The sequence below is a fragment of the Salmo salar genome, chromosome 10 (genome assembly GCF_965601325.2).
Source record: "Salmo salar chromosome 10, fSalSal1, whole genome shotgun sequence".
In the NCBI taxonomy this organism is placed as follows: domain Eukaryota; kingdom Metazoa; phylum Chordata; class Actinopteri; order Salmoniformes; family Salmonidae; genus Salmo; species Salmo salar.
Genome location: NC_138300.1, coordinates 30,790,884 through 30,809,933, shown reverse-complemented (window position 1 = coordinate 30,809,933; position 19,050 = coordinate 30,790,884). Strand labels below are relative to the sequence as shown.

The 19,050-nt window shown below is 44.3% G+C and overlaps 1 protein-coding gene across 3 annotated transcripts in view; it reads right to left on the bottom strand.

The window, feature by feature from the left end:
- ralgps2 (Ral GEF with PH domain and SH3 binding motif 2) overlaps positions 1 to 19,050 on the bottom strand; it is a 146,063-nt gene that overhangs the window by 79,667 nt on the left and 47,346 nt on the right. For 2 of the 3 annotated variants that reach the window (XM_014216814.3, XM_014216817.3), the window contains exons 2-3: positions 3,645 to 3,750; positions 3,208 to 3,312 (exon numbers count right to left, since the gene is read on the bottom strand). In XM_014216814.3, the coding sequence (XP_014072289.1) occupies positions 3,208 to 3,312; positions 3,645 to 3,692 (153 nt within the window). In that variant the 5' untranslated portion in view covers positions 3,693 to 3,750. The remainder of the gene's footprint in view (positions 1 to 3,207; positions 3,313 to 3,644; positions 3,751 to 19,050) is intronic. The other variant, XM_014216816.3, reaches the window with a different exon arrangement.

Genomic DNA, 19,050 nt, shown 5'->3' with positions numbered 1-19,050 from the left:
ACATTTTTCAACCATTGCCATCCAAAAAAAAAAAAGTGGCTTAAGTAAAGACTTGGATTTTAGGATAAACAGATGGAAAAGGGGTCTTAGAAAACATCTACCAGATAAAGCCAAAGGCTATCAGAAATAGATCAAAACAATAATTATGAAGTGAAACCCCTACCAACTATTATCAACACTTATATTTAGTTTGAGAAAGTGTTTACATTCTTTAAGATTAAGAAAGATTGCCTTGTAATTCCGTTAGCATCTGAGATATTTTCTCTCTCTCATGAGAGGTTAATGAAAGTTTACAGAAGTAACAAGTAATGGTTGACCGACCAATTAGTTAGTGATTTTACTGATTTCAATTTTGTTTATGAATTTTAAGGTGATTAAAATTCCTAATTCAGTTACCAAATTGGTAACGGAATTACCCAAGAACCAGTAACGGAAATACTGCAACTGAACCGGCTACAAAGAGATATTATAGTTGTCACAATCACAAACCAGTTGGGTCACCTGCTACTGTCCTCCCACTGACATACTGTTATGTTCAGCTCATAATTGTTTTCTCTTTCTGTTGTCTGCTGGTCAAACTAAAAAGTGTTACAGTCTGAATCTAGACAACCCCTCCATCTCTCACTATCCAGTTAATGTCATCTCTCCCAGCTCGACACACCTCCATTTACTGTAACCAGTATCCTCACCCACTAGGCACTGACCGACACCAAACGTTCATGGACGTTGAAAAGCACTGTAGTACAATACAGTGAAAAGTAAGGTAAAATACACTACATTGTACTGTAAACAAAAATATAAACTCAAGATGTAAAGTGCTGGTCCCATGTTCATGAGCTGAAATAAAAGATAAAAAATGTTCCATACTCAAAAAAAAGCTTCATTTTCAAATGTTGTGCAGAAATTAATTTACATCCTTGTTAGTAAGCATTTCTCCTTCGCCAAGATAATCCATCCACCTGAACGGGGTGGTATATCAAGAAGCTGATTAAACAGCATGATCATTACACAGGTGCACCTTGTGCTGGGGACAATAAAAGACCACTCAAATGTGCAGTTCACACAGCAAAGTTGAGGGAGCACGTAATTTGCATGCCGACTGCAGGAATGTCCCCCACCGCTGTCGCCAGAGAAGGTAAACGTTCATTTCTTTACCATAAGCTGCCTCCCATGTCGTTTTACATAATGTGGCAGTACGTCCAACCAGCCTCATAACTGCACACAATGTGTAACCACGACATCCCAGGCATAAGCTATGGACAACAAACACAATTGCATTTTATCAATGGCAACTTCAATGCACGGAGATACCGTTACGAGATCCTGAGGCCCATTGTCATGCCATTCATCCACCGACATCACCTCATGTTTCAGCATGACCGTGCACAGCCCCATGTCGCAAGGATCTGTACACAAATCCTGGAAGCTGAAAATGTCCCAGTTCTTCCATGGCCTGCATACTCAGACATGTCACCCATTGAGCATGTTTGGGATGTTCTGGATTGACGCATACGACAGCGTGTTCCCGCCAATATACAGCAACTTCACACAGCCATTGAAGAGGAGTGAGACAACATTGCACAGGCCACAATCAACAGCCTGGTCAACTCCATGCGAATGTGATGTGATGCTGCATGAGGCAAATGGTGGTCACAGCAGATACTGACTGATTTCCTGATCCATGTCCTTTCCTGTTTTTTTTTGGGGGGGGGGTTCAGTGACCAACAGATGTACTCCAACTCATCCATAGATTAGGGACAAATTAATTTATTTCAATTGACTAATATCCTTACATTAACTTCAATGCAGTAAAATATTTGAAATTGTTGCATGTTGCGTTTATATTTTTGTTAAGTGTATTATCTACAGCACTGAACTCTACTCTGCTTGATTGTACTGCACTGTACTGTGTTGTCCAAACTTGAGAATGTCATTGATATTCATAATTATGCATTTCGGTATCGTACAGATGAGGGACCCATGATGTAATTCCATTATCGGGAGTAAATTCACTTCACTTACTTATAAACCAAAATATATTTTTTCAAACTCCAGGGGCCATGTCATAGTTGACACCCCATTCTTTCTGCATTCTTTCTATGAATCTAAATTCGGAGCGGATATTTAGTTTTAGGAAAACGTGGTAGCATACAAACCGGAGAGAGATTTTACATTCATTCTGCACAGATGTTCCACTAAATTAGTTTATGTAAATTTTTCAGTGGAAATTGTAAAAGTAGTTCTTGTATGGTTTGTTAAACTTTGAAATTTGTTTGGAATACATTTAAAACAATTACCCTGATTAAGACAGTTTGGCAGTCGAAACGTTGGTTATAAAATTATTGCATTTGAGCTCCTAAAGCGTAATTTCGCTACCGTGGAATTGCCCTTAACCCTAATTGCTCCGGTGTCTCAGGTAGAGTGGGATATACATAAAACACATTTCCATTTCACACCATACACTTGTACAGGTTACACTCTCACATTTGGGAAACAGGACCAATATAAGCACCCCCTATTTGATCTTTGAACATGAAAGGGTAGTGCTCCCTGTCTGTCTAGCTGGGTATTGCAGGGGAGAGGAATCCCAACAGTGAGAAGAGCAGCTGAAACTAGAGTTATACATAGAGCCTAGAACATTGAGTACCGAATCTTCCTAAATACTTAACCAGAGGAACTGTGTGAGCGATAAAGAGCTGCTGCTCTAATCACGTCAAAAATCAGCTGTGTTACAGTAATGCTCTAACCGTACTGCCTGCAGAAAAACCAGTCAGACAATGGATCTAAATCTCCAATAAATAATATACAGCGCTTTGGCTTTTCAGGGAAAAGCAGGTAAATGACAGGCCATTCGTTATACTCTACAGACTGATCGTCTATAATACGCAGTGAGCTGGTTTATGTTGTCTGACGTCATGGAAACTGACTGTCTAGGATATTAAGGCGGACTGTGGTGATCCAGCTGAGGCTGGGAGCTGTAGCTTTTAGATAGGCCTTGTTCTATTGAGCGTGTCAGAGGAAATTAGGGCGAGTGTGTCCTCCTGCCAACACACATCAATTATTACTGAACTCACCCACTTACTCCTCCTTCTAAAAGACTGTCCAAGATGCATCATTGTCATTCCCCTTCCCTCTAGTGTCTCACTGTCACATAAGCACTATTCCTTACACACACAAACACAATATGTTGGATCGGTAGCTACTTACCGCATACTCCTCCGGGGTGACCTTCAGGACATCGAAGACGACGGCATCAAAACTCTTCTTCAGTTCAGAACCCTTCTCACTGAGAGACTCTGAGCTGCTGCTCTTCTGGAGACATGCACGTTAGGACAGGGAACATGGGAAACTAAAAGCTCAAAGAAATAGGGGTTTGATTGACACCCACAATGCTCTTTATCAGTGTTTCCCAAACCTCTCCTGGGGGAACACTACAGTGCACTTATGTTCAAGCCCTGCACGGACACAGAAATTAAAGGGATACTTCAGGATTTTGGCAAGAGGCCCTTTTTCTACTTCCTTTATGTACTAAAAACGGTATCTACGAGTTCATCTAACTCTGGGGAAGTAGATAAAGGGCCTCATTGCCAACATTTGTATAATTAGAATGTAAGGAGTTTAGGGGGTAAAGGTGTGTGTCTCACCTCAGAGGCAGTGGTGATGCTTGATTGGCCATTGGGGAGGTCCATCATTCCCACACCATCAGTCTGTTAGTGCAGGAGACCACTCCTCATCCTCAGTGTGTGCACTCTGGACACACAAACAATTACAATGACAAAGAGAAACTACATGTAAACCCATGTCTGCTAAATGACTAAAATGTACAAATCTAATGCTTCATTTATCAGACCCTGGATCAACAGTGCCACCTTGTGGATGAAACTGGTAAGAAATTAACTTCAGATGTGGAGAGAGACGAGAGTGAGAGAGAAACACAAGACGAGAAAGATGAGCGAGAGAGACGAGAAAGATTCTGTTGCTAAGGTACAGGTAACTACCAAAATAATGGAAACACTTGAGTAAATCAACGATACAAAGTATATTGAAAGCACGTGCTTCCACAAAGGTTGATTCCTCAGTTAATTAAGCAATTAACATCATCATGCTTAAAGGGTCATGTATAAAAATGCTGCATAGGCCATTATTATGCTACGACCCCAGAGGATGACAATTGCCCCCCCCACCACCACACTGGGCTCACACCATCATGGAGCATCTTGAAATAGACACTTGTAGGCTTAAAGGGATACTTCGGCAATGAGTCAAATTAATCAAATCAAACTTTGTCACATGCGCCGAATAGAACAGAAGTATAGACCTTTCCGTGAAATGCTTACCTACAAGCCCTTAACCAACAGTGCAGTTCAAGGAGATTTTAGAAAATATTTACCAAATAAACTAAAGTAAAAGAAGAATAAAAAGTAACACAATGACGAGGCTATGTACAGGGGGTACTGGTACTGAGTCAGTGTGCGGGGGTACAGGTTAGTTAAGGTAATTTGTACATGTAGGTAGGGGTGATGTGACTATGCATAGATAATAAACAGCGAGTAGCAGCAGTGTGCAAAAGAAATGGAAGGGGGGGGGGGGGGTGAATATAATAGTGCGGCTATGGAACCCTGACCTGTTGACCAGACCTGCTGTTTTCAACTCTAGAGACAGCAGGAGCGGTAGAGACACTTTGAATGATCGGCTATGAAAAGCCAACTGACATTTACTCCTGAGGCGTTGACCTGTTGCACCCTCGACAACCACTGTGGTGATTATTATTATTATTATTATTATTATTATTATTATTATTATTATTATTATTCCCTACTGGTCATCTATTAACACTTGAACATCTTGGGCATGTTCTGTAATAATCTCCACCCGGCACAGCCAGAAGGGGACTGGCCAACCCTCATAGCCTGGTTCCTCTCTAGGTTTCTTCCTAGGTTCTGGCCTTTCTAGGGAGTTTTTCCAAGCCACCGTGCTTCTACACCTGCATTGCTTGCTGTTTGGGGTTTTAGGCTGGGTTTCTGTACAGCACTTTGTGACATCAGCTGATGTAAGGGCTTTATAAATACATTTGATTGATTGATACATTTGATTGATAGTCCAGTGGCCATTTGATTAATTGTTCAGCAGTCTTATGACGTGGGGATAGAAGCTGTACCGCTTGCCGTGCGGTAGCAGAGAAAACTGTCTAGGACTTGGGTGACTAGAGTCTCAATTTTATTGGCTTTCCTCTGACACCGCCTATTATATAGGTCCTGGATGGCACGAAGCTGGGCCATACAGTTGCCATACCAGGCGGGGATGCAACCAGTCAGGATGCTCTCGATGGTGCAGCTGTAGAACCTTTTGAGGATCTGAGGACCCATGCCAAATCTTTTCAGTCTCCTGGGGGGAATAGGTTTTGTCGTGCCCTCCTCATGACTGTCTTGGTGTGTTTGGATCATGATAGTTTGTTGGTGATGTGGACACCAAGGAATTTGAAACTCTCGACCCGCTCCACTACAGCACCGTTGATGTTAATGGGGGCCTGTTCAGCCCGCCTTTTCCTGAGGTTGTTGTCCTGGCACCACACTGCCAGCTCTCTGATCTTCTCCCTATAGGCCGTCTCAACGTTGTTGGTGATCAGGCCTACCACTTGTGCAGTCAGCAAACAATGGTGTTGGAGTCGTGTTTGGCCACACAGTCGTGGGTGAACAGGGAGTACAGGAAGGGACTAAGTGCACACCCCTGAGGGGTCCCAGTGTTGAGGATCAGTGTGGCAGACATGTTGTTGCCTACTCTTACCACCTGGTGGCGGCCCATCAGGAAGCCCTGGATCCAGTTGCAGAGGGAGGTGTTTAGTCCCAGGGTCCTAAGCTTAGTGATGAGCTTCGTAGGCACTATGGTGAATGCTGAGCTGTAGTCAATTAACAGCATTCTCACATAGGTGTTCCTTTTGTCCAGGTGGGAAAGGGCAGTGTGGAGTGCAATTGAGATAGCGTCATCTGTGGAGCTTTTGGAGGTGGTATGCAAATTGGAGTAGCTCTAGGTTATCCGGGAGGATGCTGTTGATGTGAGCCATGACCAGCCTTTCAAAGCACATCATGGCTACAGATAGGAGTACTACAGGTCGGTAGTCATTTAGGCAGGTTACCTTCGCTTCCTTGGGTACAGGGGCTATGGTGGTCTGCTTGAAACATGTAGTTATTACAGACTCTGACAGGGAGAGGTTGAAAATGTCAGTTTAGACACTTGCCAGTTGGTCCGCGCATGATTTTAGTACACGTCCCGGTAATCCATCTGGCCCCGCGGCTTTGTGAATGTTGACCTGTTTTAAGGTCTTGCTCACATCGGCTACCGGAGCGTTATCACGCAGTCATCCAGAACAGCTGGATGCTTCAGTGTTGCTTGCCTCGAAGCGAGCATAAAAATGGCATTTAGCTCGTACGGTAGGCACGCACGCACGCACACACACACGCGTCACTGGGAAGCTCACGTCTGGGTTTCCCATTGTATTCCATAATAGTTTTCATGCCCTGCCACATCCAACGAGCGTCAGAGCCGGTGTAGTGGGATTCAATCCTAATCCTGTATTGACGCTTTGCTTTTTTGTCTGAGGGTATAGCGGGATTTCTTATAAGCGTCTGGATTAGTGTCCCACGCCTTGAAAGTGGCAGCTCTAGCCTTTAGCTCAATGCAGATGTTGCCTGTAATCCATAGCTTCTGGTTGGGATATGTACGTACGGTCACTGTGGGGATGACGTCGTTGATGCACTTATTGATGAAGCCGATGACTGAGCTGGTGTACTCAATGCCATTGGATGAATCCCGGAACATATCCCAGTCTGTGCTAGAAAAACAATCCTGTAGCGTAACATCCGCGTCATCTGACCACTTCCGTATTGAGCTAGTCACTGGTACTTCCTGCTTTAGTTTTTGCTTGTAAGCGGAAATTAGGAGGATAGAATTATAGTCAGATTTGTCAAATGGAGGGCAGGGGAGAGCTTTGTATGCATCTCGTGTGTGGAGAAAGAGGTGTTCTAGAGTTTTTCCCCCTCTGGTTGCACATGTGACATGCTGGTAAAAATTTGGTAAAACTGATTTAAGTTTGCCTGCATTAAAGTCCCTGGCCACTGAGCGCCACTTCTGGATGAGCACTTTGTTTGCTTATGGCCTAATAGAGAGTTGGTTGAGTGCGGTCTTATTGCCAGCATTGGTCTGTGGTGGTAAATAGACGGCTACGAAAAATATAGATGAGAAACGCTCTTGGTAGATAGTGTGGTCTACAGCTTATCATAAGGTGCTCTAACTTAGGCAAGCAATACCTCAAAACGTTTTAATATTACACGGCATCGCGCACCAGCTGTTATTGACAAAAAGACACACCCCCACCACTTGTTTTACCAGACAAGTAGCTTCTCCGTTCTGCCAGTGCATGGAAAATCTCACCAGCTCTATAATATCCGTCTCATCGTTCAGCCAAGACTCGGTGAAACATAAGATATTACAGTTCTTAAATGTCCTGTTGGTAGGATAATCGTAGGTCATCAATTTTATTTTCCAATGATTGCATGTTAGCAAGAAGAATTGATGGCAGTGGGAGTTTACTCGATCGCCTACGGATTCTCAGAAGGCAGCGCGATCTGCGTCCTCTTTTCCTCTACACAAATGACGGGGATTTGGGCCTGTAGCCAGGGGAGCAGTATATCCTTCTCGTCAGACTCGTTAAAACATCTTCAGGATTGGTGGGTCTCCTGCAGGACAGTTGAGCTAACACAGGCTAATGCGATTAGCATGAGGTTGTAAGTAACAAGAAAATTTCCCAGGACAGACATATCTGATATTGGCAAAGATGAAATTCTTGTTAATCTAACTGCACTGTCCAATGTACAGTGGCAAATACAGTGAAAGCATGCTATTGTTTGAGGAGAGTGCACAGTTTTGAACATGAAAAGTTATTAATAAACAAATCAGGCACATTTGCGCAGTATTGATACAACATTTTGAACAGAAATGCAATGGTTCATTGGATCAGGCTAAAGCTTTGCACATACACCGCTGCCATCCAGTGGCCATTATCTAAATTGCACCTGGGCTGGAATAATACATTATGGACTCTCGCCTGCATTTCAAAGATGGTACAAAAAAAATAAACGGTTTGTGTTTTTGTATTATCTTTTACCAGATCTAATGTGTTATAGTCTCCTGCATTCCTTTCACATTTCCACAAACGTCGAAGTGTTTCTTTTCAAATGGTACCAAGAAAATGCATATCCTTGCTTCAGGGCCTGAGCTACAGGCAGTTAGATTTGGGTGTCATTTCAGGCGAAAATTGAAAAAAATTGAAAAAGGTTCAAGGAAAAAGATTCTTCCAGTTCATGGTGAATAATAGCTTTTCTGATGTCCAGAAGTTATTTTCGGTCATAAGAGGCAGTAGCAGCAACATTATGTACAAAATAATTTTTTTTTAAAACTAACAAAATAGCACAATTGGTCAGGAGCATTTAAAATGTCAGCTATCCTCTTCGGCACCATCTTATCCATGGAACTCATGGATACCATTTGTATATGTCTGCATCCAGTATGAAGGAAGTTAGAGGTAGTTTTGCAAGCCAATGTTAACTAGTGTTAGTTCAATTACTGGAAGTCTATGGCATCTACTAACATCCCAACAGTTACCATAGACTTCCAGTCGTTGAGCAAACACGAGTTAACAACTTCCTTCAGACTGCACGCAGAGACATACAAATGGTATCCATGAGTTCATATGACTTCCTTGCCAAAATCACAATACTGCCAAAAAAAAAACAACCTGCGGTCCGTCTCCCTATAGTCCAGTGCCCAAACGCATCTTAAGGCTAAATTCATTGTTAGAACCTTCAAACGAGCATTGTTAAATCTCCAAGCGAGTTCCCAAAACCATTGTTATTAATGTTGCACTTGAAAACGCTCTTAATCTAAACGGCTGCCTCAGACCACTAGTAGAACATATGTTTTTTGCCATCCCACGGCACTTTATACACCTTAGGGATATATAGCCTTCCCTGTGGCTCAGTTGGTAGAGCATGGTGTTTGCAACGCCAGCATGGTGTGTGCAACGCCAGGGTTGTTGGTTCATTTCCCACGGGGGGCCAGTGCAACAAAAAAAAATGCATGAAATGAAATGTATGCATTCACTACTGTAAGTCGCTCTGGATAAGAGAGTCTGCTAAAATGACTAAAATGTAAATGTAAAATATATATGTTTGTGTGTCCAAGCTGAGCTACAGTAACAAAGGGCTGGTTCCACTACACTAGCATCGCTGTCCTTATGTCAGTCTAGTCAGTAGTCCCTCCCTCGGCTGTGTGTTGGGCTGTCATTACCCTGTCTGTCTAAGTGGCTACTGTACTACCTGATCCTGAGTAGCCAAGACGTCTGCCTGCCAGAACAACACACAAGGTTAATGTGGCTCAGATTCTGCCTGGGGCTAAACCCAATTAGTGATTACAGCTTGGACAATAAACTGAAAATGACTGACACCGACATCAACTCATAACGAAGCAATTTTGTGTATGCCGGTCATTTGTTGATTACACAATGTTCCTGCGTGAATTAAACAATAGCCTAACAAGCAGCGCGGCATATATGAAAGCAAAACGGCATAGGAAAAAAGTGCGTTCCTGGTGCTCAACACTTTCATCCATGTCGTTTAATTTGAACCAACAGACTACAGAAGCCAATCAGAGCAGCATTCTATCTCATGCTTCCCACACCTGTTGTTGGCAGTTCTTCCAAGTGATGTTGCGAGTAGCCTCGTTCATTGGCGGGGGAAATGAACGAAACGATGCAGTCCCAGAAAGAATGAAACCACATCGAAGAAAAATGAGGAAGAGGCCAACAAGCTTCAGTCGTCGCAAGAGCAAAGCCCAAGGGCAACAATCCATTACGGAATCGTTTGCACATGCAACTCCCCATACAGCACTCTCACCAATGGAATGAAATAAGATGCCATAACGTACCACGTCGCAAAAGACATGGCCCTAATTTCACCAGTTGAACAAAGTGGGTTTAAGAAATACAAAATGCCATGTACCATTAATTTCATGCCAAAATAACAAATAACTTTGGCGCTGAACAGGTGCACAATTGTGTGACAACTGATGTGGTCCAACAGGAGGACGAAGGAGCCTTATGTCAATGACACTGCACTACATCGATGCCGACTGGAAGCTACACACCAGGTGCTTGCAGACTGCCTACTTTCAACAGGACCACACTGTGAAGATAACCCAGGAGAACTCTAGCAGCCCAGTGTGCATCACAACGGACAGTAGGGCAAACGTGGTGAAAGCCACCAACCTAAATGGATGGATGAGGCTGCAGTGTTTTGGCCATCGACTTCACCTCGCCATCTGTATGTATTGAAATTAAGTTAAATATAAATTTAGCAAAATGTTAAAGGCCTACATTTTTACCAAACACCAATATACTAATGGATCTGAACTTGTTTTAAATACTATTACATTTAAAATCAGTCTTTAGAAATAAATAACTACACAAAACAAAAATATAAACCAACATTCAACTACAAACATTTTACTGAGTTACAGTTCATATAAGGAATTCAGTCAATTGAATTACATTTATTAGGCCCTCATCTATGGATTTCACATGACTGGGAATATCCAGTAGATATGCATCTGTTGGTCAGATACCTTTTTTTTAAAGCTAGGGTTGTGGATCAGAAAACCAGTCAGTGTCTGATGCAGCAAGACATCTCCTTTGCATTGAGTTGATCAAGCTGTTGGATTGTGGCTAGTGGAATGTTGTCCCACTCCTCTTCAATGGCTGTGCGAAGTTGCTGGATATTGGCGGGGACTGGAACACACTGTCGTACACGTCGATCCAGAGAATCCCAAACATGCTCAATGGGTGACATGTCTGGTGAGTATGCAGGCCATGGAACAACAGACATTTTCAGGTTCCAGGAATTGTGTACAGAACATGAAGTGATGGCAGGGGGGGAATGGCACAAGGGGCCTCAGGATCTCATCACGGTATCTATGTGCATTGAAAATGCCATCAATAAAATGCAATTGTGTTCGTCGTCCATAGCTTATGCCTGCCCGTACTATAATCCCACCGCCACCATGGGGCCCTCTGTTCATGACGCTGACATCAGAAAACCACTCGCCCACACAAGAAAATACACACTGCCATCTGCCCGGTACAGTTGAAACAAGGACTCATCTGTGAAGAGCACACTTCTCCAGCGTGCCAGTGGCCATCAGTTACGACACCAAACTGCAGTCAGGTCAAGAACCTGGTGAGTACGACGAGCACACAGATGAGCTTCCCTGAGACGGTTTCTGACAGTTTGTGCAGAAATTCTTTGTTTGTGTAAACCCAGTTTCATCTTAGACCATCCCGCAGGTAAAGAAGCCGGATGTGGAGGCCCTGGGCACATGATCTGCGGTTGTGAGGCCGGTTGGACGTACTACCAAATCCTCTAAAACGATGTTGGAGGCAGCTTATGGTAGAAAATCTGTTAATTTATCTGGCAACAGCTCTGGTGGACATTCCTGCAGTCCGAATGCCAATTTCACACTCCCTCAAAACTTGAGACATCTGTGGTATTATGTTGTGTGACAAAACTGAACATTTTAGAGTGGCCTTTTATTGTCCCCTGTGATAGTGAAATGTTTAATATCTCCAGCTGTCTGATAACGCCCTAGTGATATGCCACACCTGTCAGGTGGATGGATTATCTTGCAAAGGAGAAATGCTCATTAACAGGGATGTGAGAAAATGTGTACACAATGAGAGAAATAAGCTTTTTGTGCATATGGGAAACTTCTGGGATCTTTAATTTCAGCCCATGAAACTTGGGACTAACACTTTATATGTTGCATTTATATTTTTGTTCAGTGTAAATGATTGTTTAAAATACAGGTATCTTTCTGTCGCAGCGTTAAATGTTATAAACCAAGAATCACCATCTACATTTCCCCGCAGGCCGATTTTTGTCTGGAACATACTTGACAGCAAAAAAGCCCAAACAAATATAATATGACAAACCAGTCATTTCAAAATGTGCATACATTTGTATACGATGACGTCTCTATTATGCGTGGAAATGCTTAGGAAAGGATTGCCAAAATTAAAGTCACTTAGTGCTGATTTCTTGGTGTTTTTTAAGACTTTCCTGCGAGCATGTTAGAAACACAATCCACGCGCACGCACGCACGCACGCGCACACACACACACACACACACACACACACACACACACACAGAGACAACTACAATGCAACCTTGCACACAGGACTTTATGAACCATAAGAACACAAATACACGTTATTTTATGGTATAGATGAGCTCAGTCAGTGCATCAAGTCAAGGGAGAGACAGTTGGACAACTAATATCACACAGACCACAGACACACACATACCCTACAGAGAGGCTTCTTACTGCTAACACACTACCTACAAGAGCTCATTCAGTCTCAAGATTATGTTGTTTCTCTTGTTCAAGGCTGAGAAACAACAGTTTCAAACACAAGCATCACACCACATCACGTTCAGGAAGCACAAACGGGAGAAAACCAGAGTTAGCATTCACTGAACAAGTTCAGGCAGTGCCTTCTACGTTTCGTTTCTTTTCTCCAAGGGTTATGGTCAGTAAGGTAGTAGTGGTGCCGGTTCCATTCAGTTGTGTCTACTGAATGCAACCATCTTCACACAAGATGGCGCCGACAGAAACGGTCACCCTATTGCTAGCTCCAAGCACGTCTTTGCAGCTTTTATACCTGCTGTAAAACGATGCACGTGATGAATAACATTTTATTAGATTTTTCCTTCTCTACACCACATTCCACCAGATGGCTCTTCACAGACAAGTCCACAATTATATCTGCCTGCCCGCCCAACAGAGTAGGAAGAAGTTACCACCTCTAACCACTAGTTCAGGATCAGACAGGTCCTCATCCTCCAGATCTGTGGGGTGCCTGCGCTGCAGTGGCCAGAGTTTCTACCGTGACCCCAGAGCAGAGGTCAGTGAGTTCACTGCCAAGGCCACATGACACGAGGGAATTAAGTGTGTGAATGGCTTTAAGTGCTCACACCAAAAGCCACAGCATTCCCATAGACTGAGGACCTAACGATCCAAACCTAGCTGGAATAAACACCTCCCAGCCCCTCAGAAGAAAACACAGAGACCATCGCTCAAGGAATGGGTAGAAAATACACCATGTTTATTAAATACACTTTTCCTGACATCATAAAAATAATTTATTTTATAACACACATCATAAACACAAATATGGCTGCTGGGCCTCCCGAGTGGTGCAGTGGTCTAAGGCTAGCAGTGCTAGCTGTGCCACTAGAGATTCTGGGTTCTAGTCCAGTCTCTGTCGCAGCCGGCCACGACCGGGAGACCCATGGGGCGGTGCACAACTGGCCCAGTCTCGTCCGGGTTTGGCCGGCAGGGTTGTCCTTGTCCCATCGCGCACTAGCGACTCCTGTGGAGAGCCAGGCGCAGTCCACGCTGACACGGTTGCCATGTGTACGGTGTTTCCTCCAACACATTGGTAGGGCTGGCTTCCGGGTTAAGTGGGCATTGTGTCAAGAAGAAGTGGGGCTTGGCTGGGTTGTATTTCGGGCGACGCACGGCTCTGGACCGTCGCCTCTCCCGAGTCCATACGGGAGTTGCAGCGATGAGACAAGATTAACTACCCCAATTGGATACCATGAGATTGGGGAGAAAAAGGGGTAATATATATATATATATATATATATTTTTTTATCATCTGGCTGCTGATAAGTAGAGCTACACACAGAGATGAGTCCACATTAACACAGCATCTCAGTGCTCTGATGAACACATCACCCCCTCCTAGATCCCAGTTGGTCTAGCGACATCAGTTAGACAGTTGGATAATGCGCTTTATATTTGGGAATGTGTGGATCAGCTGACGTTCCTGCCTCTGAGCAATCCGGAGATGAACCAGACAGCTCCTGAATGGAGAAGAGGAGGGGTAGAGGGGAGAGGGATGAAGCCTCATGTTGGGGCATGTAGCAGGGGAAGTGTTGAAGAAGAAAGACCGGGGTCCCTGGAAACACAATGACTCATCATCCTGACTCATCAACTAGGCCTAGAAGTTTCCCTCTAAATCCCCTCCCATGTTCTCTATCCCAGGGCTCTCCAACCCACTTCCTGGAGTTACTGTCCTATAGGTTTTCCCTCCAACCCTAATCTAGCACATTATAATAATTAGCTGGTTGATAAACTGAATCTGGTTCGTTACAACTGGGGTTGGAGTGAAAACCTACAGGAGGGTAGCTCTCTAGGAACAGGGTTGAGGGCCCTGCTCAATGCCCTCCCGCCCTGTCTCACACAAAACCCTTCACTACCCTGTTCTCTTTCCAGTAGGGCTGACCCCATTTAGTCGACTGGACGATTGTTTGGTTGACCGAGATTTCTTTAGTCGAGCAGTAACCAAAAAAATGACACTTCGTGGTGTACAAGACACCTGTTTGATCGGCGCCTGTCAGAGTGGCCTAATCCATTGTGGAGGCCGTGGGGAAGGCACAGTCCATCACTGAGAGATGAGCTACTGGAATTGTATATGATTATATTAAGTAAGAACAATTCTGCAACACTACTAAAAATGATATTATTTTATTAAAAATGCGCTTTCTCCTGCATTGGATAGCGGTTGCTGTTCTGAAACATCCATGCGCTGTTGTATTGGCGCCTTTTCCAAGACCAAGTTGCTATGTGAATAATAGCAAAGTTAACCAGCAGATTGGTGTTGAGAACAATGCGGCAGAGGCAGCAGCAGAGTTAGGAGACGAGAAAACAGCCCTTGCCTTAATTGTCGAAGAAAAGTGAAGAGAGATGAAACCAACTTAATTAGGTCTAAAAATCAATAGCCTAAGTTAAAATATGCCTGGCTTTATAAATCATCCATATATAAAATCAATAAAATAAATAAAGAATGAGTTTGTTTAATAGCCTACTGATTCTGTGAGCAAGCCTCACACGTCAGATAAACTATTTCACAAATTGGGCTATTTTTAATCTTTGCTATGCTGTAATAAAGGCTATACACCTTTTCCCCCCATTAGAACAGCCTCTCTGGTATTATTTAGTGTTGTTTACACTGTTCCAAATTGTCAGAAAAATTGTATTTATAATAACCCTCCATTTTGTTGATCTCATCGTTATTATTACTATTATGATCATCATTACAATAATAAGTAATGTCATAATTAGCAGGCTTAGTATAGTAGCCTTGTATAACCACCATCGAGGTGCAGGCCTAAGAGCGCATCCTGTTTAGTCTTAATACCGTAACTCACTTATGCCTATATTTCAATGGTTATATAGGCTACTGTACCAATCAATCATTCATTCGTTCATGGCATCACACAGCATACGAGTCAGTCATGATTTTAAATGCAATCAAGCATTTTAGTTTTAAAACAAAATAAATGGAATAATTAGCATAAACAATAAATAGGAATTTATGCCATGTTTTTAGTCTTTCCTGTAATAAAGGCTTTACAATGTGTTTACATTGTTCTAAATGGTCAGAAAGATTACAATATAATTTAACAGCACCCGTTTGGCACACATAATATGCACGCAGTGCTTGGTCCTTTTTCTTGATCTCCAGTATTTTCCACAACTAGTCAAATTTATTCCACACATCCGACTTCCCCATTACCTCCTGAGCAACCAGTGAACATTCCCCTGCTTCGAGTTTGTCACGTCCTCTGCATCCATTTTGCTGTCAATGTGTTAGGGTTCTGAGTTTATTATAACCAATTTATTGATGTGATTATGATAGGGCCTGACCTATAACCTATTGGTCACATGCATGCGATGCATACATGTCACGTAAGGAGAGCAAGGGTTGAGGGAATGTTTTTCCTAAACAAATGAGTGATTTTGGTAACAGAACTTTTCAGTCAAATGGCTTTAATTATGTTGCCGCTTCAGCAACATGGACAGCGTGATAAACACTGTAGATGTTCTGTGGTGGTCGCTGCAGCAGGGAGGAGAGAGAGACAACGGGTGTAGTCAGTCACTGTGTCATTTCAGCCCGACACGACACAATCAAATCTATTGCAGTCGGACTCACGTCATTTGTGTGTCTTAATTATTTAATCAAACAGTCCATTTGAAAGCATCAGACAATATCAGTGCATGTGTCTACATGGAAAAATACACGTTTTAAAATGGCGACCTTCCCTCACTCCCTCCCTCTCCTGTTGACATGTCACTCAACAAACCTTCTCTCCTCACCCTCAGCTCTTCTGCCAGTGGGCCCGGTCTCCCTCCTCCTTCTCATGTGCCCATCTTGTCCTCTGAGCCCCAGGGAGCTCCTCTACAACAAAGTAGCTGAAAATGAAAACCATGTGGTCATCTGCCTCTACTCAGGGTGTGTGTATTTACAAACACGGGGCCTGTGAGTGAGAGTGACAGATACCCCACACCCAGAGACAGAACTGCCACTGACTGACTGCACACACACTGATCTGAGGAAAGAACAGAGCCACAGCATTCTACCACCTTCACTGACTCATTCCTCTAGAAAGGGTCAGGCCAGTCACTGACCCAATGTGAGCTGTCCTATAATCGCATCTCTCCAACAAACACATTCTATCATTTAAGTCAGTCAGTCTGGCCCAGTGATGAGTCACGAGTCCCCACAGACAAATAGGTGTGTTGTTGGTGTGACAGTTAGCTGTGCCGTGTCACTGCTTATGAGACAAGCTGTGTGGGTCTGTGTGATCGGGGTCTGTGTGATCGGGGTCTGTGTGATCGGGGTCTGTGTGATCGGGGTCTGTGTGATCGGGGTCTGTGTGATCGGGGTCTGTGTGATCGGGGTCAGGATCAAAAGCTGCTGCATCCAGTAAATGAACAGGCATGCGACAGTGTGAGGTCATGTGTGTCAGTGAAAAGCTGTGAGTGTCTTATAGCCAGTAGTCACCCAGCAGCGCAGCACTGGGTCTATGACACCCTTAATGTGTGGCTTTTCTCATACACGCACGCTAAGCTAAATCCAACAGATCACAGTAAATCATATACATCTCTAATAAGCTTTCATTTCTGCAGACAGATAAGCCTGGTTGTAGAAACGTTGTGCATCTCAAGCAGCACCATGTGTCTATGCCAGCCAGTCTCATGCATTTATAAACTGTGCAGACTGCAGCATCTTGTTAAGGCCCAAAGTGGGTCAGTGTGCTCACAGTGCTGAGAAACACATGATGGCATACATCTCTTTTATAGTCTTACAGCCAGAGCAAATAGCATCAACATTAGTCCATTTTCATCAAGTGCCATTGCTGAACAGTTAGTAACAGTGACATTAACATGTAGCCTAGGTGAACTCAGAACTCATTTTGTCAGTCGGGGGGAGGGGGGGGTATTGAACAGGAGCTAAGAGGGGCCACTGAGCCAGTCACACACACTAATGACTCAAACACACAGCATGTGGCTGCATGCCTGTCACTGTAAGCAGGTCGATACACACTGTCACACAGCAGGCTAGGGGCACAAGAGGTGTGTCCCATCCTGCACAGTGGGCGAAGTGTGAGTGACCTGTTATTCAGGACGGTGTCTGAGCACACGCCATCCACAGTGAAAGCCTCTTCACACCATCACTTAACATGCCATTGGTTCAGCCTGAGCCAGGAGGAAGGAAGCTCACTGAGTGGGGAGGAAGCTCAGACTCACATTAGAAAAAAGGGGGCTGCTGGTCCCAAGAGAGACACTCATCAAGTAGGCTGTGTCTCATCTATGTGAGCATTTTCTGGCAACACAGCTAGAGGGGACACACACACACAGTTTGCGGAATCCAGTCATTTGCAAAGGCAGCTCACGCCACCTGCCTGCATCTTGGTTGCCTAGCAACCATGGTGCTTTTCTACAGACCGAAAACCAAATGACGACTTTCTGCCACACACACACACAACCTCAGCGTCCCAGTGAAACATGAATATTAATAATCTGCAACGACAGGCGGCAAGAGCCAATGGGAGGGCAGACTGGCCAAGGGCAGACAGACGGTTTAAAAAGGCCAGCCCCAGGGGAGAGTTACTATTGAATGAGTGGGAGTAACAGGAGCTCACTGGAGAACAGAGATGGATGATTGACAGCTGATAGGTAAAATGATCAGGACATAAAGCTACAACCAGCCAAATGCTGGGTAAAAATTACAATGGCGGTGAAGTTTCAGTCCCTGGTGTTGAAAAGTATGATGGTGATGAAGATTGAGAAGCAGAGAGAGTGTGCTGCTCTAACACACTATCACAACACTCAAACACCCACAGGTAGACGCGCGCGCACCCAGGTAGACGTAGACCCACACACACGCAGACCCACACGCGCGCAGACGTAGACCCACACACGCGCGCGCGCACAGACATAGACCCCCCCCCACACACACACACACACACACACACACACACACACACACACACACAATCTCTGCTTCTCAGACGTGCAGACGTACACCCACACGCAGACGTACACCCACACGCAGACGTACACCCACACGCAGACGTACACCCACACGCAGACGTACACACACACAGGAGGCGGCATGCTTACTGTTAGCCTGGCTCCAGCCCATTTGCAAAAATACACTGGTCCCTAATCAGTGTCTTGGCAGCAGCTCTGACCTTGGTAGTGCGATTTGGCTTTTTTTAGCCGCATGCATGCGCACACAGACACACACTCACACCCTATTCCCTCCCGGTCCCTCTCGCCGGTTGATAATTAGAGCTCAGGCTGTGCAGCCAGTCTGTTCTCCTCACCTCTCCTAGCCTGGCAGTAGCACATTCCACCAATGAGTGAGACAGACACAGCAGCATCTATGATGAACCAACACTCAGACCAGAACCAGGCCCTTCCTACAGATCCTGACACCTGGAGCCTATGAGGGGAAGACTAATAGATGCAGAGGGACAGACAGAGGAAGAGGTTAGGGTCCCAGAGCAGAAGGCTGTCACGTGTGAGTTGTGCACACTGTGTGTGTGTGTGTGTGGGGGAACATATGCACAAGTCTGGCCTGATTTGTG